Source organism: Vitis riparia, chromosome 1, assembly GCF_004353265.1.
Source record: "Vitis riparia cultivar Riparia Gloire de Montpellier isolate 1030 chromosome 1, EGFV_Vit.rip_1.0, whole genome shotgun sequence".
Taxonomy (NCBI): Eukaryota; Viridiplantae; Streptophyta; class Magnoliopsida; order Vitales; family Vitaceae; genus Vitis; species Vitis riparia.
This window is the reverse complement of record NC_048431.1, coordinates 13944066-13968547: the sequence shown is the minus strand read 5'-3', so window position 1 is coordinate 13968547 and position 24482 is coordinate 13944066. Positions and strand designations below refer to the sequence as shown.

The window sequence follows — 24482 nt, the reverse complement described above, 5'->3', positions numbered from 1 at the left end:
GAGTCGGTTATTGAATAAGTCTTGGTAGTAGAGTGGGTGCTATTATGTTGCCTATTCTGCAGCATTTCCTTTTTTTTTCAGCTTTGTTGTTATTTTCTCTTCCATGTATGGCTATACATATAGCGTGAATGAATTGAATAAAAGGGGTAGCTTTATCTCCAACAGTTCCCTCTTTGTCTTATTCCTTTCTGCCCTTAACTCCAAATTCCTTCATATCATTGGTATCAGAGCCAGGTCCGACCATGGACACTCGCGGCAAAACGAATGCAGAATTCCGCAACGATGTTAACGAAATCTTAGCACGACACGATACCAGTTTCGATCAGGTGAATGCAGTCTTACAGGAAGTGTTAACCGAGCTTCAAGCTCTTAGAGCCTCCCATAACCAAAACACTAGCCCACGTGATGACTCCTCACACCCACATACTTCTCGTTTTAACATTATCAGTGACCACCCTCATCAACACCTCAAGCTGTCCTTCCCAAAATTTAACGGTGACGACCCAACTGGTTAGATTTACAAGGCAGAACAGTACTTTGATTTCAAGAACATTGCACCAGAACAACAAGTTCATCTGGCCTCCTTCCATTTAGAAGGCATCGCCCTGCAATGGCACAGATGGTTGACGAAATTCCGTGGACCACTCACATGGGATGAGTTCACCAAGGTTGTTCAACTTCGATTTGGTCCAACCGACTACGAAGACCCGTCAGAAGCTCTGACTCGTCTTAAACAAACCACATCCGTAGCAGCTTATCAAGAAGCTTTTGAAAAGCTTTCCCACCGAGTTGATGGCCTGCCCGAAAATTTTCTCATCGGTTGTTTTATTGTAGGACTTCGAGATGAAATTCACATAGATGTAAAAATTAAACAACCGCGAACCTTGGCAGATACAATAGGAGTTGCTAGGCTGATCGAAGAACGCAACCAACTGCAGAGGAAGCCAAACCAGCAAACTCGTTTCCAACCAGCCTCATTGACACCAAAGGCCTCACCCAACCCCACAGCTGGTGTGCTAGGACCTCCACCAACCCAGCGTATGAACCAGAGTTCAAATGCTCAACCAGCAACATTCCGCCGAATCACCAATCAAGAGGCACGCGAACGCCAAGAGAAGGGATTATGTTATTACTGTGACGAGAAGTTCGTTGCTGGCCATCGTTGCGAACGACCTCAATTATTCATGATCGAGGATTTTCCTCATATGAACACTGAGGATGTCGAAGGCGCTCACCCGGAACAAGAACATCATGAAGTTATACCAGAAATTTCTTTTCATGCAATTGCAGGAACTAAACACCCACAAACCATACGCGTTCTGGGCAAGCTGAAAAACAAGAATGTGATGGTGCTAATAGATGGTGGTAGTACGCACAACTTCATTGATCATGCTATAGTCTCTAAGTTTGGGTTACTAGTGATCCGGGATAAGAAATTCGAAGTCATGGTTGCTAATCGTGAGAAGATAGAATGTACTGGACAATGTCGCGGTCTCACCCTCACCATTCAAGGATATTCCGTCACCGCCGACTACTACATTCTTCTGGTCACGGCATGCCAATTGGTCTTAGGAATACAATGGCTTGAAACTCTCGGACCCATCGAGATGGACTACAAGCAGCTCACCATGAACTTCAAGGTAGAAGGGACCCCCCAGACCTTCCAAGGATTGAGACGAACCAGCATCGAAGCTTTGTCTAACAAGGAATCCAATGGGTTACAAGGCACTGGATTATTTTTCCAAATAATTCCTTCCACCACCGCCAGCAGCCAACCAAAGTCCTACCCACCTGAGATAGGCCAACTACTAGCAAAATTCTCCCATGTATTTGAATCACCCACCAGCTTGCCTCCAAGGCGGTCACATGACCACCAGATCCCATTGCAGCCGAGCGCAGGACCAGTGAGTGTGAGGCCATATCGATACCCTTATTACCAGAAAACTGAGATAGAGAAGATGGTAAAAGAGCTTTTGCAATCTGGTTTGATACGGCCAAGTAACAGTCCGTTCTCTTCCCCAGTTCTGTTAGTAAAAAAAGCAGATGGTGCTTGGCGTTTCTATGTGGACTATCGAGCTCTGAACGACATCACAGTTAAAGATAAATATCCAATTCCTATTATCGATGAGCTATTAGATGAACTCCATGGAGCCAAATTCTACTCTAAATTGGATTTACGGTCTGGGTATCATCAGATACGGGTGCACGAAGATGACATTCCTAAAACAGCATTCCGGACACACGAAGGCCATTACGAATTTATAGTGATGCCATTTGGCCTCACTAATGCACCAGCAACCTTCCAAAGTCTCATGAATGATCTCTTCCGTTCCTATCTCCGGAAATTTATTTTGGTTTTCTTTGATGACATTCTAATATATTCAAGATCATGGGAAGACCATCTCGCACATCTACAAATTGTTCTCCAAATCCTATCAACTAACAGTTTGTTTGCAAAAGAGTCGAAATGTCGATTCGGTGTTTTACAGGTGGAGTACTTGGGCCACATTATTTTGGAGCAAGGTGTATCGGTTGATCCAGCCAAAATACAAGCTGTCATTGAGTGGCCAACCCCGACAACAGCAAAAGGGGTCCGTGGGTTCCTCGGTTTAGCAGGCTACTATCGGAAATTTATCCGTCATTTCGGCAGTATAGCAGCTCCCCTGACCCGTCTCTTGAGCAAGGATGGATTTCAATGGAATGAGGCAACAGAGATGGCCTTCACACAATTAAAAGAGGCCTTGACGTCACCACCAATTTTACGCCTTCCCGATTTTACTCAACGATTCGTGATTGAATGCGATGCCAGCGGAATCGGACTTGGTGCAATTCTTACCCAAGAAAATCGACCAGTGGCGTACTTTAGCCAAGCACTGAAGGGTTCGGCCTTATCATTGTCCACCTATGAGAAAGAAATGTTAGCTATTGTCAAAGCAATCAAGTTATGGCGTCCATACTTGCTTGGGAAACCATTTACAGTCCGCACTGACCAAAAAAGTCTCAAGTACTTGCTGGAGCAACGGATTACTACACCAGCACAAACACGATGGCTGCCAAAACTACTTGGTTATGATTATGAAATTGAGTATAAACGTGGGCTTGAAAATCAAGGTGCAGATTCTTTGTCACGTGTAGTTGAATTCCATTTTTTATCCATTTCCCAACCACGTGCAAATTGGTGGCCAGTGCTTCAAAAGGAAGTCCATCAGGACTCATTTTATGAAGACTTATTAAAAAAAAACCCCTCTCCAACTACCGACAAGTTGCTCCAACGTGATGGAGTATGGTTCAAGGGAAACAAAGTGTATTTAAGCCCCAACTCATCCTTGATTTCAAAGATAATGGTTGACTGCCATTTGTCGCCAATAGGTGGGCACTTTGGGTTCCATAAAACCCTCTCTCGTATCAAACAGAGTTTTTTTTTGTCTAATATGCGCCGGATGGTGAAGGATTTTTTGCAGCAATGTGATATCTGTCAACGGTTTAAAACTGATTGTATGAAGCCGGCGGGGTTGCTTCAGCTGCTACCTGTCCCTACTCAAATGTGGACTGATGTCTCGATGGACTTTATTGGGGGGTTACCATCTTCTAATGGGTATACTTCCATCATGGTAGTTGTTGACCGCCTGGCCAAATATGCTCACTTCGTCGCCTTGAAACACCCGTTTACTGCTGTAATTGTTGCCAAGGCATTTGTTGCCAACGTGGTTCGCCTGCACGGTATTCCGACATCAATTGTCAGCGATCGGGACAAGGTGTTTATCAGCTCCTTTTGGCGAGCATTGTTCCAACTGCAGGGAACCAAGTTGTGTATGAGCTCAAGTTGCCATCCCCAATCAGACGGCCAAACCGAAGTTGTCAATCGAACTTTGGAGCAATATTTACGATGTTTTGCCGGTGACCAGCCACGGAAGTGGCTCAAATGGATTCCCTGGGCTGAGTTCAGCTACAACACTTCAACTCACTCCTCCACCAAGATGACACCCTTCGAAGCTGTTTATGGAATTCCACCTCCACGTCTATTAGCTTATGTACCAGGTACTTCCCACGTCCAAGCAGTAGATGAGTACCTGCGTGACCGAGATGCTATCCTACGTGAGCTGCGACATAACCTTCTGCTAGCTCAAGATCGGATGAAATGTCAAGCTGATCAACACCGGCGCGAGGCCTCTTTCCTTGTGGGAGATTATGTGTATTTTAAACTCCAACCATATAGACAGACTTCTGTGGCTTTTCGTTCCTCCATGAAGCTTGCCCCACGTTTCTTTGGTCCTTATAAAGTCATTGCGAAAGTTGGTCCGGTGGCTTATAAACTGGCTTTGCCTCTTGGTTCTCAAATTCATGATGTGTTTCATGTCAGTTTGTTAAAGAAGCATTTGGGACCAGTCACTGCAACGTCCACCCAACTTCCCCCTGTCTCGGATACTTCGATTGTCCTTCCACAACCTGAAGTCGTTTTAGATCGACGAGTGATCCATAAGGGTAAATACCGCCCAAAATCTGAAATATTGGTGAAGTGGGTCGAAGTACCAGCAGAAGATGCCACCTGGGAGAATGAATGGCGTTTCACCAAGTCATATCTTGATTTCATCCTTGTGGACAAGGATCCTTAAGCGGTGGGGAATGATATGTGCATACACGTGCCAGTAGTGGCAACAAGATGGAAAGTGATAGTGGGCCTAGTGGCAAGATGGAAGACTTGGTCTAATTTGTTTGTTCAGTCATTAATTGTTGAGTCGGTTATTGAATAAGTCTTGGTAGTAGAGTGGGTGCTATTCTGTTGCCTATTCTGCAGCATTTCCTTTTTTTTCAACTTTGTTGTTATTTTCTCTTCCATGTATGGCTATACATATAGCGTGAATGAATTGAATAAAAGGGGTAGCTTTATCTCCAACAGTTCCCTCTTTGTCTTATTCCTTTCTGCCCTTAACTCCAAATTCCTTCATATCACTTAGCTCCCCATTATAATTCCCTCGAGGACATCTCTTGTTTTCTCCGAAAAACTCAAAACCTTGTTGTCATTTCCCTAAAATGTTTGAAACTAGAGAAAATTCACCATCCTCTGAAATAGCCCTACCCTTCAATCACTCCACACTCCAAAACTTACCTCCTTTATCTACCATTCACCACTAAAAAACTCAAATGGCCAAAATTTCCTACGATGGTCCCATTCAACCAAACTTTTTGTTTAAAGTAAAGGGAAGATGGTCTATGTCATAGGTGCCAAATCAGAACCTGACTCTAATGATCCAAGCTATGAATTATGGGATGAGGAAAATTCAGTGGTCATGTCTTGGCTACTACACTCCATGCAGCTGAAGATTAACCAAACATACTCGTTTCTCTCCACCACCAAAGAGATTGTAATAATGGCACATGTATATGAGTTGAAGTGTCAAATTAATGCTACTAAACAGGGAAGTTGGTCTATGACTGAATATTACAATAAACTACAAAGCTTATGGCTAGAATTAGATCATTACCAGCACATAGAAATGGTAGATGCTGTGGACACTAGTAGATTGAAGAAGATAATGTAGCAAGGGAGTATTTTAATTCTTGGTTGGTCTTAATCCTGAATTAGATCAAGTAAGAGTATAAATATTGGGGAAAGAAACTCTCCCATCCATTTGGGGGATTTATGCCTACATGATCGGAGAAGAAAGTCATCAAGTTGTGATGCTTGGAGGCTATACTTAAGAAAATTTAGTACTAACTACTATTGGAAATTTTAGGCCAATGGCACCCAAAGGAGAAGGAAGGAAACCAGATGATAAAAATTCACTTTGGTGTAATTATTATCACAAACCAAGACATACAAGTGGATCTTGCTGGATTTCCATGGCAAGGCTTAGTTAGGAGGCAAAGGGGGGTGCAGTAGAGGAGGAAAACCTGCCATATGATTTGGATAGGCACATCAAGCTGCTACCATTGATGTCTCTCATGAAAGTATCCCTGCTATTGAACAAGAAACTATTTTACTCAACAAGGAGCATCATGAAAAGCTGAAAACACTTCTCAACAAGCTTAAACACATGGCCAAATTCCCACTGCAAATAGTACCTCATGTTCTTTCATCCAAATAGGTAATATCAAAGCTTTAAGTGCCTCAAGGGATTGTTTATTGAGCACTTGGATCTTTGATTCTGGTGCTACTGACCATATGATAGGTCACTACAATTTCTTTTCCAATTATACGATACTTTCAGGTCAGCCAAAAGTAAAGGTTACTGATAACACTATTTCTTCCATAATTGGCTAAGGTATAGCCTTCATCATTCCTCTAACCTTGCAAAATGTGTTACACGTTCCAAACTTCTCTTGTAATCTTTTGTTTATTAGTAAAATCACTATAAACTTGAATTGTTTTGTAACATTTTCCTTTCCCATCACATTTTTCAGGACTAGATAACGGGGAGGATGATTAAGCATGGTGAGAGGAAAGGTGGACTCTACTACCTTAATACACATTGGAAGATTGGTGATTGTATCTCACAAGCTCTTGTTACCACAAACAATCCCTCGAAAGTTGATTAAATATGGCTATGGCACAAATGGTTGGGACACCCACTTTTCTTTCTTCTGAAAAAAAATGTTTCCCACATTGTTCGACAAAACTAAAATCCCATGATTTTCATTGTGAGATTTGTGAGCTTGCAAAACATCATTATGTGCCTTTTCCAATAAGAAATAAAAAGGAAACGTCTCCTTTTAGTTTAATACATATTGATGTTTGAGGATCTTTTAGAGTTCCAAATTTCAGGTTCTAGATGGTTCATTACCTTCATTGATGATTGCAAACTTGTACTACTTGGGTCTATCTCTAAAATTCAAATCGGAAGTTAATTCCATTTTCCCAATGTTCTACAAATTGCTTTATACCCAATTTGGTACCAAAATCCATACCTTAAGGTTAGATAATGAGAGGGAATACTTCAACTATAATCTTGTTACCTATCTCCAAAATGAAGGTATTGTGCATCAATCTTTATGTGTAGATGCCCCACAACAAAATAGGACAACTCATCGAAGAAACAACGCTATGGACAAAATTAAGGTAAATGGGGAGTGGCTAGTAGAGGAGCAGGAGGTGAGAGAAGGAGTTGTGAATTCGTTTCAGCAGATGCTTTCTGAAGATATGGTTTGGAAGGCGGATATTGGTAGAATTCAGGTGGGTTGCATCAGCCAGCAAGAAGTAGAGAGTCTGGAAATCCCATTTGCAGAGATTGAGATTTATTCGGCGTTGATGGAGATGAGTGGGGATAAAGCCCCTGGCCCGGATGGTTTTACTGTAGCCTTCTGGCAAAACGCATGGGATTTTACCAAAGAGGAGATCATGGAGATGTTTAAAGAATTTCATGAGCATAATTCCTTTGTTAGGAGCCTCAACAATACTTTTTTGGTGTTGATACCTAAGAAAAGCGGGGTTGAGGACCTTGGAGACTTTAGACCTATCAGCCTGCTGTGGGGGCTCTATAAACTTTTGGCTAAAGTCTTAGCTAATAGGCTCAAAAAAGTGATTGGTAAGGTGGTCTCTATTGCTTAGAATGCCTTTGTAATGGGAAGACAAATTCTGGATGCGTCCTTAATTGCTAATGAGGTGATAGATTTGTGGCAGAAGAGAAAAGAAAAGGGCCTTATTTGCAAATTAGATATAGAAAAAGCCTATGATAGCATCAATTGGAATTTCTTAATGAAGGTCCTTCAAAAAATGGGCTTTGGGACCAAGTGGGTGGGATGGATGTGGAGCTGCGTGTCTTCTGCTAAATTCTCTATCCTTGTTAATGGAGTGCCAGCTGGGTTTTTCCCTAGCACTAGAGGGCTTCGTCAAGGGGATCCTCTATCCCCCTTACCTCTTTGTTTTGGGAATGGAGGTTCTGGACGTCCTTATCAGAAGAGCGGTGGAGGGGGGATATCTATCAGGATGCAACATTCGGGGTGGTAGTAGAACTTCCTTGAATATCTCCCACCTATTTTTTGCTGATGACACAATCGTGTTTTGTGAGGCAAGCTAAGAGCAAGCTCTCATCTAAGCTGGATTCTCTTTTGGTTTGAAGTGGCTTCGGGTCTTCGAATTAATCTAGCTAAAAGCGAAATCATTCCAGTTGGAGAAGTGGAGGAGATTCTTGAGATGACAGCTGAGCTAGGGTGCAGGGTGGGGTCTCTGCCCTCTCACTATTTGGGACTCCTCTTAGGGGTCCCCAATAGGGCTACTTCTATGTGGGATGGAGTGGAAGAGAGGGTCAGGAGGAGACTTGCGCTTTGGAAAAGACAGTACATCTCCAAAGGGGGGAGAATCACTCCTATAAAAAGCACCTTGGCTAGCATGCCAATATACCAAATGTCTATTTTCCGAATGCCCAAGTCCGTTGCTAAAAGAGTGGAGAAAACCCAAAGAGATTTCCTATGGGGGGGGGGAGGAAACTTGGAGGGGAAAGTTCATCTAGTTAAATGGGATGTGGTCTGTACAAAAAAACACAAGGGAGGGCTAGGCTTAAGGAGAATAGCCACTCTGAATAGAGCCTTGCTGGGCAAGTGGATTTGGAGGTTTGCTTGTGAAAAGGATAACCTTTGGAAACAAGTGATCACTACGAAATATGGGCAAGAGGATTATGGATGGAGGTAAAAGAAGGCTAGTGGGGCGGCTGGAGTAGGGGTTTGGAAGGAGATTATGAAAGAATCTGAATGGTGCTGGGATAATTTGGCTTTTCTAGTTGGGAAGGGTTCCAAAATCATATTTTGGAAAGATAGTTGGTGCACTGACACTCCGTTGTCCCAGTGCTTCAATCATCTTTTTATCCTCGCCGCACATAGGGACACCACGATTGAGGAGATGTGGGACCAAGATTCGGGCCAAGGAGATTGGAATCTTGTTTTTGTGAGGGACTTCAATGATTGGGAGTTGGATATGGTTGGGGATTTGCTCCATACCTTGAGGGGTCATAAGCCTTCCCTGGAGGATGATTCAGTTATGTGGAGGCAGGGAAGAAATGGTCTTTTTAGGGTCAAGGAAGCTTACAGGCTGCTGGACAAGCCTAATGCCATAGTGTTTCCCGCAAGGAGAATATGGGTGGATAGGGTGCCAACTAAAGTTTGTTTTTTTGCTTGGGAGACTACGTGGGGGAAGGTGCTCACTCTGGACAGACTCCAGATAAGAGGGGTGCAACTCCCAAATTGTTGCTTTTTGTGTGGTTGTGAAGAAGAGAATGTAAATCATATTCTTTTACACTGTATAGTGACTAAAGCTCTATCTGATATTATTTTTGGGTTAATAGATGTTAAGTGGGTCCTCCCAGAAACTGTAAAGGAGGCTTTAATCTCCTAGAGGGGTTCATTTGTAAGGAAGAAAAGGAAAAAGATTTGGAAATCCATTCCGTTGTGTATTTTTTGGACGGTTTGGAAGGAGAGGAATAGGTTAGCCTTTAGGGGGGGTGCATTGAATATTCATAAATTAAAGAATTCTTTTGTCTGTAACTTATGGAATTGGGCCAAAGTGTATTTAGGTGAGGAGTCTTTCTCCCTTATATAGGATTTTTGGAGTGGATAGCTTCCACTTAAGGGGAGGTAGTTCTTTTTGGTCCTTTTTTTCTTTTTGAGGCTATAGCCGTCTTGTATACTCCATGTATGCTTTGTGGCGTTTAGCCTTTTCTAATGCATATCTTGTTTACTTATCAAAAAAAAAAAAACAAAATAGGACAACTCAGAAGAAGAGGTATACATGAACACTCCACCTGGGTTTGGTAACAAGGCTTGGAAGAACAAAGTCTACAAATTTAAGAAGTCCCTCTATAAACTTAAACAATCTCTAAGAGCATGGTTTGGGAGATTTACATAATCAATGATAAAAATGAACTATCATCAAAGCCAAGGGTACTACACTATTTATCAAACACAACTCCTTTTGTAAGTTGATTGCCTTGATAGTTTATGTGGATGACATTATTGTTATTGAAAATGATGAGAGGGAAATTCAAAAGCTAAAAAATTATTTGTGTAATGAATTTGAGATCGAGGATCTAGGGAGTCTAAAATATTTCTTTAGGATTGAAGTGACACGTTCAAAAAGGGGAATATTTATTTCCCAATAGAAATATATCCTCGATTTGCTAGGGAAGATAGGGATGCTTAGGTGCAAACCAGTAGAGACTTCGATTGAGAAAAATCATAAACTAGGAGGAAAAATAGAGGATGGTATGGTAGACTGTGGCCTTTATCAAAGATTAGTGGAGAAATTAATTTATTTTCATAAGTTGTAGGGGTAATGAGCCAATTCATGCATTCACCACATGAATCTCACATGAAAGCAATAGTCAGAATCCTACATTACCTAAAGTCTCCACTAGGCAAGGGAATCCTATTTTAGAAGACACGAAATATGGAATTGGAAGCTTATAGTGATGTTGATTGGGCTGAATCAATTGTCGATTGAAGGTTAACTATTGGATATTATACCTTCTTGGGTGGAAATCTAGTTACTTGTAGAAGTAAAAAACAATCAATAGTGGCTAGACCTTGCATAGAAGTTGAGTTTAGGGTCATGGCTAAAGGGATTTGTGAACTACTCTAGATAATGATCATTTTACAGACTTTAAAGGGATCTTAATTTAAAGGGATCTTGTCAACCCTTCTTTTGTATATATATTGTAAAATAGAATGAAACAAGGGAGATTATTTTTTCATCACTAATAACTTTTAGGTTTATGAGTTGTATAAAAAAACCTTCAGCACAAAGCAGTTTTAAAAATCACTCTCTTAGTTCTATAATATCCTTAAAAATTTGTGGGATTAATTAAATATAATATTGGCTTTTCACTTATCAAAATAATAATAATAATAATAATAATAATAATAATAATATTGGCTTTTCATGTTGACATGGAGCACTAAAAGTAATATTGGAAGGAGTTCATGATTGTTTCCTTGTTATCTAGTTTAGACTCAAATCTGCATGGCTTTAAAGACCATATTTTTGCTAGTGAGACCCTCTCTACTCTTAGTCATGTTTATTCTCAACTATTGATGTTGTCCTTTATACAAGGCTCTATCATGGCTCCTCCAAAGTTTTCTAGGTTGTAGTGGTTCTCATGGTGTTTGCAACTTTCATGATAGTTCTCATAAGTGTGATTCTTGTCCATACCGACTAAGTCTTATTGTTGGGTGAAGAAGTTGTCGAAGGCACTACACACAATATTCTTGTGCAAGTACCTTCTAATTGCTATGTTCCTAATTGTCCATTTAATTTTCTTTTTGTAAGTAAACTCTAACTGAATAACATTGGATTACACACCATATTTTAAAATTCAAGCTAAGCAATATACCATATCAAAATGTAACTTATTAGTACAGTTTGCTAATCACCAATACCAATGCAAATAAAATCACACCTTTCCAATAATACTAGAGTTTGAGAAGTCCAACTCGGAAGGGTCAATCTCCCAGTCACACTTGTTTGGAAGAGGAGGCGGAACAGGCTTTGGTTCAAAATGGCTTCCATTTTGTCCCTGTGGCAATAAACAAGTAGAAAGAGTTTATAAGGTACTTACATTTGCAAACTCCACAAGGTATAAAGCATTTGCATGAAATCTAGTACACCAAGCATTAATGTTAACCAGAATGCTAACAATCAACATGATGCAGATTTTCCCTATTAAAGCAAAAATTGGTCATAAATGATAAGTGATTGTAATTTGATTAACCAAGTTCAGCTTGATTACCAATTATGTAGCATTGTTTGTATCACTAGTTCACCAATAAAGGAAATTAAATACATTCACTTTCTATCTTGCTTCTCTAGTGCAGGATCCCATCACCTCCTATTAAAAACTATGGGTCTCTTTCTAAGTGTCTCAAAGTAGTTGCTACAACAGTTTTGCTCTTACCAGCAGTGATATTTTCTCTCACGACAACTTCCAAAATGAATTAACACATTCAAATATAGGCAAGATTTTATCCATCTAAAATTAAGGTATAAGAAGCTTGGGCTTTGAGTGGGGGCTATAAAGGGGCCATGTGATGATCCCTAATGTGTTGGAAGGGACTTCTTCAATATAATCGCTTTTCAAGAGAACATAACAAAGAGGAGAGATTGATTGCAACCATGAGGAGATTCTCAAATATTATTTAGGAGTTAGAGTTATGTGATCTCCACTTACAGGGGCCTTTTTACGTGGTGTGGAGGGATGAATAACCAATTTAAGTCCATATTAAATCGGATTTTAGTATGGAAGGATGGGAAAATCATTCCAATGGGTTGATTCAATTTACTTTGCCAAGGTCAATGTCAGATCACTCTCCAATACTGTTAGATGGGGGAGAGATGAGACATGGCAATATCCCTTTTAGGTTTGAAAAAATGTGGTTGGAAGTTGATGGGTTCAAAGATTTGTTTAAGAGTTGGTGGAAGGGATATTATTTCATTGGTTCATGTACCTTTATTTTGGTGACGGAGCTGAAAGCACTAAAATCATATTTAAAGGTTTGGAACAAAGTGGTATTTGGTAATGTATTTATTAAAAGGGAGATGACTTTTAATTAGATGGGCTTTTGGGACAAGAGGAGGTTGAAGCTAAAAGGTTAGCAAGAGAAGAGTATCACAAGTGAGCATCTTCAGAAGAAGTTCCCCAAAATCAAGGGAATTTTGGTTGAAGGAGGGAGACAGAAACTCTAAAAACTTCCATAAGATGGCTAACATGCATAAAAAAAAAGAAACTTTATAGGCAAGATCAATATTAATGGTGCTTGGCTATATGAGGAGAATGAACTAAAGGAAAGGGCTGCTCAAGCCTATCATAATCTGTTGTCTAATTCAATAGATTAAAGACCTAATGTGAATGGGATGTTGTTCAAAGCCTTAGATAATTAGGAGTTCGATGGTTTAGAGGTGTCTTTCTCCGAGGAGGAGGTATTTTATGCTTTGTTAGTTTTGAATAGGGATAAAGCTCTTTGCCCAAATGGGTTTTCTTTGGTCTTTTAGCAATTTTAAGGGGATTTTGTGGAAAAGGAAGGGTTAGGCTTCTTCATGGAGTTCTATGAACAAAAAAGATTTGTTAAAGTTTGAATGCCACTTTATTTATGCTTATTCATAAGAAAGGTGACACTTAGAAATTGAAAGATTTTAGACCAATTAGTTTGGTAGGAAGTATAGTTTCCAAGTTTCAAAATGCTCTTGTAGAGGTAGACATATCTTATGTGGTTCTTATTGCTAACGAGTCTGTTGATTCTAGGTTGAGGGGGCAATTCTAATGGAGTTATTTATAAGCTTGATGTTGAGAAGACTTATGCCATGTTAACTAAGGCTTCTCGTTAGATGCTCTTGAAAAGATGGGGTTTGGCCAGAAATGGATGAGTTGGATTAAATAGTGGATTTTTATAGTGAAATTATCTATTCTAGTTAATTGTACCCCTATTAACTTCTCCCAAGTTCCAAAGGACTAGGACAAGAGGGCCCTTTTTCTCCTTATTTGTTTGTGTTAGCAATGAGGCGCTCAATTGTCTTTTGGAGAGGACCAGAGAGGGTGTTTTTTGTCAGTTTTCAGAGCAAAAGAAGAAGGGTGATGGTGAAAAGGTTTCCCATTTGTTGTTTGTTGATGATACCGTTATCTTCTATGAGGCATCTCATTCTTAAATGGTCTATTTTAGTTGGCTTCTTATGTGGTTTGAAGCTATCTTAGATCTTAAAATCAACCTTGAGAAAAGCAAACTAATCTCCATAGGTGGGAATGCAATGTAGATGATTTGGCGGTTGAGCTAAGATGTAGGGTGGGAAACCTTCAATCTATTTTCTTCCTTTAGGAGCCCCATCCAAGGTAGAAACAAAATGGGGTAGGGCGAGGAAAGGTTTCCTTCTAAGCTTTCAATGTGGGAACGGCAGTATATTTTAAAGGGATGAGACTTACTTTGATACACAGTACCTTTGTCCAATTTGCCTATCTACTTTATGTCTTTGTTTAGCCTTCTATTTATAGTTGATCGCCCTCTAACTTTAGTTAGTTTTTTTGATTGGTTGGGCTCTAGTTAAGGTTGTTTTTTTACTTGACTGGGCACTTCTTTTATTGTTCCTTTTGGCCGTTTTGGCGGTGGGTGTATAGGTATCGTATACCTTGAGTCGCTCTTTTGGCGTCTCTTTTCTTTACCTATCAAAAATAAATAAATAAATAAATAAAAAATGTCTTTGTTTAGCCTTCTTGAAAAAGTCAAATTAAGGCTTGAGAAGACTCAAAGGGACTTCCTCTAAGGAGCAGGTGTTTTGGAGAAAAAGTTCCATTTAGTAAATTGGTTAATCATTAGCAAAGAAAAGACAAGGGAAGGGCTCGATATTAAGTGTCTTTCTACTCTTAGCAAGACTCTTCTAGATCAGTGGAGCAAAAGGTACGTCTTAGAAAGAGAGGCACTTTGGAAGCAAGTTATTAAGGAGAAGTTTGGTGAGGAGGAAGGGGGTTGGGGGTATTACATAAGGAGAGATGGGTATAAGGTTAAGTCTTTAGAAGACTATTAGGAAAGAATAGGACCTTTTCATCAATAATTTTTTTTTTTTTTTGATAAGCAACAGCAGAAAATATATTAAAGAAGGCCAAAAGGCCGCACCGCATACAGGAAGTATACAAAGCATCCACAAGGCCAAAAACCCAAAAAAAAACAAAACACCGCACCAGCCCTTAAGGGGTCGCAACCCACTCCAAGAAGCCTATAAGCGAAGAGGACTCCTCTCCCCTATACAACTTAGCCCAACTCCACAGACTACTTACAAAAGACCTCTTGAGAGTCTGAATGGCCAATAAACCCCCTCTGAAGGCTAGCCTATTTCTTTCTTTCCAAACCGTCCAAAATATACATAACGGAATGGTCTTCCAAATCTTCTTCCTCTTTTTGCCCACAAAAGAGCCCCGCCAACAGAACAACGCCTCTCTAACCTTCTCTGGAAACACCCATTGAACCCCAAATAGGGCAAAGACGATATCCCAAAGGGTCCTAACCACTGTACAGTGTAAAAGAATGTGATTTACATTTTCCTCTTCACACCCACACAAAAAACAACAATTTGGAAGCTGCCACCCACGCCTTTGCAGCCTATCCAATGTAAGAATTTTTTCCCAAGTAGCCTGCCATGCGAAGAAAGCCACTTTGGTTGGGACCTTTTCATCAATAATACTTCTTTAGAGTTAGGGAATGAGAAGAGAGTGAAGTTTTGGAAGGATAGATGGTGAAACAGGAACCCTTATGCTCGTCTTGCCCTCTTTATATGTCATTGCCTTGGATAAGAAGGCCTAGGTAGCAGATGTTTGGGAAGTTCAAGGGGATGTGGGACTCTGGAATTTGTGTTTTGCTAGAAATCTAAATGATTGAGAGTTAGAGGTTGTGGTGTCTTTTTTCTTCAAGTTGTAAGGGAAACTTGTGAAGAGGAGAGAGAAAGACAAGGTGGTGTGGAAGGGCTCAAGGAATGGTGTATTTTAAGTGAAATCTCTTTATTCTTTGTTTGAGTTAGTGCACTCAAACTCTTTCCCAAATGGCATTATTTGGAATTCGTGAATTCCACCTAAAGTTAGTTTTTTCGCTTGGGAAGCGTGTTAAGGGAAGGTTCTTACTTTAGATTAGCTTCATAAGAGAGAATGGACTTTGACAAACAAATGTTATCTTTGTGAAAGTGTGGAGGAATCTATTGACCACATCTTTCTTCATTGTCGTAAAGTTAGGGAGCATTTGCTATTTTCTCTATTTAGAGTCTTTTGGGTCCTTCCTTTTTAAGTTAGGGAGACTCTCTTAAGTTGGCATGATTTTGATTGAGGGAAGAAAGCGAAAGAAGGTACAGTTGTGCATTTTTGGACATCATGGAAAGAAAGAAATCAAAGAGCCTTCCAAAATGTGAAGCAATCAATAGAAGTTTGGCATATTGGGTTAGGATACAAAAAGAACAATTCCTTCAATCAATTTTGTAAATTAGGTGGGTTCTAGGTGAGGAAGGGAGCACCTTTTCGTATATTCCCTCTATTGGGTTATACCTTTTGTTTTTCCTTTTGTATACAACTTGTGTACCTTGTTGTATAGCTCCTTTGAGAGAGAGAGAGAGAAAGAGAGAGAGAGATATCTTATCTTTGCCTATCAAAAAGTTTAATTCATTCATCTTAATAACTCTTGTTTATAAGCATAGTTACTGAATCCTTTCAAGATTATAAAGAAGGGATGTTAACAAAAATAAAGAACTAAAATTCCAAAAGTCTACTAAAACTTTAATTCAGAAAATTAAAACCAGATAAGGAACTTACATAAGCCTTTGTTATATGCAAAGAAAAAATGTACTAAATCCTACTGATGTGTTCATCATTGAATTAGGACCCACTCACAGCATCCCAGCAGGGGCCACATTAACAAGTTGGCTTATTACGTTGCTATCCTACATTTGCATTTTGAGACCAATATAGAGTTCATATAGATTTTAGAACTCTAAATGAGTTGTGAAACTTGTGTTAAAGCAGGCAAGAGTTACACATTATCAATGTCATAATATGAGAAAGTGTAGTGTGTGTGTGTGTTTGTGTTTTATGAGAAAAAACAATGTAATGTTTTCAAAAATTTAGAAGGCAACAAAAACCTTTCATCTCACACATTCCAAATGTCCATTGAGCTTAAGACAACTGATTTTGAGATCAAACAATCATAATATATAAATTTACAAAAATATCCCTGAATATGGAATTGTCGGTTTCACCAAATCCGGGGAGGTTCAACACTATCTAATGAGGATAGACATTAGTATTAGTTGAAATTAAATTAGGATTAGTATTTATTGGAGTTAAATTAGGTTATAGGAGAATTAGAATTAGAGTCATAATAGGTAATTAGAATTTTAGTGGAATTTGGATTTCTTAGAGAAGACTATGAATAATGCTAATTATATAAACCAAAGTTTTGATTGATGATTAATGATATTACATTTTCTTGTATAATTCACAATTTTCAATGGTGAGACTCCATTGATTTTCTTGTAGGTAAGACTCCTAAAAGGCCTTAATACGACTCTAAGGTTTTATCCTTCTTCTCCTTATCTTCTCTCTATATTTTATTTTATTTTATTATGTTGTCATAAACTTTAAACTCCATTCCTTGTTCCTCTCCTTAAACCCTAAAAGATATAAACCCTAGCCCACCTATTTGATTGTAGGCAACCATCCTAGGGTTGTTCTACATCACTATCCCACCAAAATTACCCCTTTATCGTGTGTAACCTATGGTGGCAGCAATTAGCCCAATGGTAAAACACATTTAGTCTCTAGGAATCTTCTAAACATCATCTTTCTCAAAAGTTCTTATGAGAACTTCCAAGATAAATCCAAGTACATTTTTTTTTATAAGTAAAGAGAAGTATATTAAAATGAAAGAGGAGACACCAAACTAGTGTCCTCTAGGTATACAAAGAGTATACAAAAGCAGCCCCTCGACTCTAAACCAAGGTAGCGGGCCGAAACCCCTACCTATAACTAAAGCCTAGCCACTCAAAAAAGCTAAGAAGAGACCGCGGGCTCAAAACTATAAACACCCTCACCCATGACCACAGATTACATACAAAAGAATGTTTCAACCTTTGGATTGACAACACATCATTCCCAAAAGCCAACAAATTTCTTTCCTTCCAAACTGACCAAAATATACATAAGGGGGCCATTTGCCACGCCTTTTTACGGATTTTCCCCACAAACGCTCCATGCCACCCAAGGAGAGTTTCCTTAATTGTACCAGAGAGAACCCACTCCACACCAAAGAGAGAAAAAAGAAGATTCCACAATGCCCTCGTCATAACACAATGGAGTAAAAGATGATCCACCGTTTCTGCTTCAGCAAGACAAAGAAAACACCTATTTGCCAAAGAATAACCCCTCCTCTGGAGTTGGTCTAAAGATAAGATTTTGCCCCAGGATGCTTCCCAAGCGAAAAAAGCTACCTTTGGAGGCACACACGCTCTCCAAATACCAACATAAGGGAACAGAGTAGAACCACCAGGCCCCAGAGTAGAGTAGAGCAACTTGACTGAGAAAACACCACTTCTAGATGTTGTCCAAACCATCTTATCCTCGTTCTCCCTTTATAAATCCAGGTACATTCAATCATATTCTATCAGAAGTACTCCATTATCATGTATTGGCCATGGTGGCAGTGAACGATCAGCCTATTGGTAGAAATCTCATGGAGTTTATGGATTTTTTTTTTGTAATTTTTATGAGTAACATTCTTTCTATTTATTTTGGGAAACTAACCTGAAATCTCCAACATCCCCCACTACAACCCATTGCCACTTACGTCAGGCCTTAAGGGCAGGGGTCACATGAAAACTCCAGATTTTGAAATCTACATATCCAATCATCATGAATTTATGAAATGAAATACCAGATTACAAATTTCTAGCCCCACTCCTGAATACAAACAAATGCTCATACTCACCATTTCTCTTCAGTAATCAATTACTGAATGTGAGTGGCAATGTAAAGAAGGCTTGGATTCAGAATAGTTCCCTTGTGAAACAGAAACTATCATCCCATTCAATTGACCAGACAAACAAACAAGAGCATGACATACATGTAGCTTCATCAGCAAATTACAAGAAACACTGCATTATTCCCATGTTATAGGTGAAAGGAATTGCAACCATTATTTAAACAAAACAGAAGCAGATCTTAAACAAAAGAGAGGTTCCATCTTATAGGAGGAACACTATTTATAAACTCCCATTTTATCTTCTTCCACTCCACATTGCTAGTGACAATGGACCTTTATCAGAACAATGTAAAGGCACATGAGACCTCCACATTAAGTAGAAAGAAAGTAAAGCAACTTTAAGTTCCTCTAATTCTAAACTAGGAAATAGCATCTAGCATGCCTTCAAAATTGATATTCACATCAACTTTAAACCTACTTTTTTTCTTTTCTTGATAGGCAAAAAGAGAAATATATCAGAACTACCTAAGCAAAGGTGCATCAACATACATGGTATATACATATGATGCCCACAAAAGCCGCAACTTCAGACATACTTAAGTATGAGAAGATCATAAACTATCTGGAGATATGCTTCAGGATTGCATTTCACAGAAAAGCCACCAGCATTTCTAAGTATCTCAAAATAATGAGGAAGAATACACTGATGTTGTGATGGAATCAAGAGAAGAGCGGGGGAATAACTGGAAAAACAAATAATAAAAAGCAGATTAACAGGAAGCACTGAACTTACATAAGACAAGCCGCCATATGATTTTAGCAGCTCTATCATGCTGTGTTTTTTAGCTCCTTCTGCATCAGCAAGAGGCTGTCAAAAGAAAATCCTAGTTCAGATAATAAAAACAAATGAAGTAAAGAATGAGCATGCTACCGATTGCCAAAAGTGAAATGATAATGTTGAATACATATATATATATATACACACAAACACACATGAAGATCTATAAAGAGGCATCCAATCAATATGAAGATCTATATACATATAGATCCATCAACGTATATCTATATATACAAAGGCATCTAATCAATCTATGAAAAATAAGCCCATACATACAAAGATCTTGTTCACACAGCAAAGAAAGACTGAGTGGAAGGGGGGCAATCGTCATCTTGCCACTTCTGGGCCATGATCCCCTGCTTATAGATTAAAGATACTTGATCCAAATTCTTGAAAAGGAAATGCAGAACTACGCATCTGGTAAACCGAGAGGTGGTTTTGTAAGATAGAAGCAGGCAAGGAATGGATAAAAAGAAATTGGTGGAGTTTAATGAGCCACAGTTAGGAAAATGGCTATAGCAGGTTATAGCACACATGGATATCTTGAAGAAGAGTGATGAAGGGGAGGTGCAGGAGGAAGATTGGTGTTCTAGGCAAGTAAGAAGCTTATTTGGGTTGGAACTTCGGAAAGGAATTACAAGGGGGTGATAGTAGTTTTCTAAGTGAAGTTACAGATGGCTCTCAAGAGAGCCACTTCTATACCAGATATTAAGGCAGAAGCTCTGATAAAAAAACAAAAAAAAAAGGCCAGAAGCATTTGCATTAATTGAGGACCTCAATGTTGCAAGGGAATGGGCACGACCAATTGACTGATGGAGGGTGATTTAGCAATGGTTTTCTCTTACCTGGCTAACTGTCTTATAGGATCTTAGAGATATAATCATTAGATGAGGAGAATTGGGGACCTAGGTGGGGGTATGACCTGCACATTCTTATGGAATCATAGACAAGCAAATCAGGGAGCAATTTGGCTGGACAACAGAGGAGTCACTTCTCTAATTAATTTTGTTGGTGATCTTAAGCCTCCTTGAGTTTAAATAAAGTATTTTCCTTACGAGTGGAAAATCAAAGACCTTTTATTGCAAGGGATTTTTTTATTTTGTTTTCTTTTTTACTCCTTTTATAGGCTCTTGTAACCTTTATTTCTTTTAAAAGATTTCTCATCCTTAATTCTTCTATACATTCTTACTTTGATCTAGTATAATGCAAATATAATTTCCCTTAATAATATAAAACAACAAAAATAAAGTAAAAATGCAAAGAAAAGTGGCATTATTGGATTTAGGTAGTGGATCATTGGAATATGAGATTTTTCAGAAACTTCCATGATTGAAAAATAGATGAGGTGACTACTGATTTGGTTCTATAAAAGGTGGTGCTCCATGTCTTGATAGTAGTTTGGGAGAGGATCCTAGCAAATGACCAGCTAGTAAGGAAGGGATGCTTCCTGTGGCTCAAGGTGTACATAGATGAAGGCTCTGTGCCTTTAATTGATTTTGTAAATTGCTTGGTTATTGTTGAGGGAGGGAGTAGTTTTTTGTTTTCCCTCTTTTATGCGTTGCCTTTTGGGGCCTGTTGTATAGGTCCTGGGTGCTCTGGTGCGCTAGCTCTTTTGGTGTTTTCAATATTTTCTCTTTTATGTCCCTATCAAAACAGAAAAAGAAAAAAAAAAAAAAAAGAAAGGAGAAAGAAAAAGGTAGGAAGGGATGCAGTATTCCAAATTAGTGTTGCATGTGCAAAATGGATGGAAGAGAAGGTCAATCATCTTTTGTTCCCTTGTCTGGGGCCCAAAACATGTGGTCAATTATCTTAATATTATTTGCAGTCACTTTAGTTCTTCCAAGAATGATGCAAGAGGCATTGTCAAATTAGCAAAGAAATTGGCAGACAAGTCATGAGGCAGAAGGAAATTGGGGATAAGGCCCTCTTACTTTGGTTTCCCTGAAGAAGTAATTGGAGAGCATTCAAAGGGGCTGAAGCTTTGTTTCATGCTTGCTCTAATAGTCTATCCTTTCCTTGATAAAAGAGTTTCCCTTTTGGACTTTATAGATTGTACCAGAGGGTTTTAAGTCTGGTACTCACCCTTTATGTCTTTTTCATTTGTCCTTTTTCCCCCTTGTTTGGATGTTATCTTATATACCTCGTGTGTACTTGGGTGCACCTCTTGGTTTGAAATGAACTCATTTATCTATCGCAAAATAACAATGGTTCATATATTGGAGACTTTCTAGCAAGCATTTCTCCACAACTCATGGAAACAATAATAATGCCATTTATGAATATTTTGTGATATTCATTGGATGTTGTTGAGGTCTATTTAGTTCCAGAAATTATTAACACATGCAATTCAATTCAGTTCTTTTCTTTAAAGCAAAAATATTCACCCACTGGTATGCAAAATAAACCTAGAAATTGCATTCCCACCTAATCACAAAACCAAGCATGCACGCATCCATTAAAAGATTCCATGCTAATTCCAGAAATCATGTACCACCAGAAAAAGCCATCTAAAGTGGATTTGTATGCCACATATGATGGAATGATAAGATTGATTAATACTTTCTTCAATCAGTTGTTACCTATCAAAAAAAAAAAATTTCTTCAATCGAATCTTAGCCAGATCCTACTTTTCATATAGGGCATGTTTACTTGATTCCTCCAGAATCAAAGAAAGGGAGTCATTCTCTTTCCTCCTATTCCTTTGTCTATTTGAACTTTGGAATGAAATGTTTGTGTGTCCCATCACAAAGGAAACCCATTCCTCAAATTTGAGGGAACTCACTCCCTCACACTCCGTGAATTGGATTCCTTAGATTGCATAATTTGCTCTTGTACCTAGCAACAATTATCATGCCCCCAATATAATAGTGCATTATTCATATTACAGTTCTTTGTTATACAACTAAAATTTTTTATTAATAAAAAGGGTAAATAAATTAGATGTATTTAACTTATAAATAATTACAAATCAAAAAGTAAGAGGAGAATATTTTTTTTTTATCCAAAATCCGTTTAATCAAACAAAGTAATAAAAAACATTGTAATAAATTTTATTCCTTCACGCAATCATTAACTCATTTTTTCTTTGCAATCATACATCTACAAATAAAATGGATAAAGGCACTATGGTAACATTATACATCTCATTCTATCTCTACTACAAATAATACCTCAAAGAGAATCAATTTCATTCTCATTTCGTTTCCTTATAAATTTATGAAAATTTCAATGAAATTCTTAATTCTGATATTGATTCAGTACATTCCCTTTCCTTTCCACTCTGATTGCCTCTCCTTTCTTTTGGTTCCTTCAAAAGTTTAGTAATAATGAGATAGGGATACCCCTACAATACTACAAAGTGGTTGGCACTCGAAAAATCCTTCTTCTATTCCTGTTGTAGTGAATTCATATAGTCGTTCTGCACATTTTACATCGAAATCCAAGCCAATTCAATATAAAAACACACAAACCTCGAACTCCTGACTGATTCAATAAAAAGAAAACACACAACAAATTATTAAGGCTAGTACGTTTACACTTCATTATTCACCAAAGAAGAGCCCAATGGAGTCTTTAAAACCGAACACGTGAACAGAAAGATCCACAATCCGCAGTCACCACTGAATGCATATGAGAGTATGGTTTAATATCTACATTAGACTACAACATTCCTATTGTATCTCAACAGAATCATTTGATTTGACAGAGATCTGGTTTCATTAGGTTGAAATGTGTTAATTTTCCGCTTTCAGGTTTTCCCTTTTCATCCCAGCCTAATAAAATAAAAAGCTTGTTTTGACAAACCAAACAAAAATAAGTAAAGCGAAGAAAGAAGAAAGAAGAATACCGTGTTCTTCCATCGATCTTGGGCGTTGACGTCAGCGCCGAACTCAATCAAACACTTGGCTACATCGATCCAACCATGGAGAGAAGCAACATGAAGCGGAGTCCTACTATCATAATCCCTGGCGTGAACAAGAGACTGATCCTCCTCGAGAAGCTTGCGGACGGCAGCGGCGTCGTTTTGGTGAGCGTGCCAGAGTATGAGAGAAGTCCTGCTCACCCGGGCCTTCTCCTTCTGCTTATCAGAGGCCTTGTCTTTCCCGGCGGCAGACGTCGAGGAGTGGCCACCGGAATTGTCGTCTCTGCAACTCATGAGTAGAGATCGGATCACAGAGGGAGCGAGCAACAATGATATGAATGGAAGCAAGGCGAATGGATTCAGCTGGGTGTGACGGAGGCGGAGCCTTGCATCCGTTATTCGTCTTGTTTTACTTTGTCAACAGAATGAGATTCTCCCTCTCTCCTCAATGTGTGTGAATCAGTGCTCTCCCCCTGCCCACGATGGGGAAGCCCCCAAATACCAATAACATTATTACTCCCAAGTCCTAAGTCCTCACCTCCGCACAATCCAGTAAATAAAAAAATTATAAAAATGCCAAAAATTATTAGCCGGAACTTCTTCCCAACAAAATTAAAATATCATTAAAAAAAATAGAAAATATCGAAAAGATATATTTCACAAAGGCACATGAAAAATCAGTAATAACCAACAAAAGTCCCCAAAAAATATTTCAATAAAACAAAAATACATCATAAAATCATATAAATATTAAAAAAATTAAAAAAATAAAATAAATCATAATACATCTATTAAAATTATTTTATTTATATATAAGATTGAAGGTTGCTTGTTGATCAAGTTGGTCTAAACGAGAAATTCATGAATAATTTATATAAATTACATTTTGAAAATATTAATATGTCATATATATATATATATATATATATATATAGACCCCTCCCGAGGAGGAGTTTTTTGGGGTGATTTTTTTCTATCATGATTACCCTTCTGACCACCCCAGGAATTAAGCTGATGGGGGTGACCAGATTAGACAAGGAGCAGAGAGTGGGTGAGGGTTGTAGGAAAAAGAAAGGTGGGAAAGGAAAGACAGCTAAGGGGAAGGGATTGGTAGTGAGAAAAGGAGAAAAGAAAGAAAGAAGGGAGAGTTTTTTTTCAGAGGGATATACTTGGAGTTTTAGGGGGGTGTTCTTCGAGGGGAGGATTGCGGATCATTAGAGCAAATGACTAAATTCCTTCGTGGTGGTCATCTTTGGAGGGTTGCCAAGAAGAAAAGAACCAGTGGAGCAGTTTGAGAATTTTTTTTTGGAGAATTTCTGGAGCAAGAACCCATCACACTTCGCTGAAGAGAAGCATTTT

At 38.8% G+C, this 24482-nt stretch overlaps 1 protein-coding gene across 1 annotated transcript in view; it reads right to left on the bottom strand.

Annotated features, from left to right (window-relative positions):
• The window catches only part of LOC117915658 (integrin-linked protein kinase 1), a 32720-nt gene extending 9091 nt beyond the window's left edge, over positions 1-23629 (bottom strand). The window contains exons 1-3 of the mRNA XM_034831286.1: positions 23109-23629; positions 19217-19291; positions 11385-11501 (exon numbers count right to left, since the gene is read on the bottom strand). Coding sequence (XP_034687177.1) covers positions 11385-11501; positions 19217-19291; positions 23109-23417 — 501 coding nt within the window. The 5' untranslated portion in view covers positions 23418-23629. The remainder of the gene's footprint in view (positions 1-11384; positions 11502-19216; positions 19292-23108) is intronic.
• Between the last annotated feature and the right edge of the window lie 853 nt (positions 23630-24482).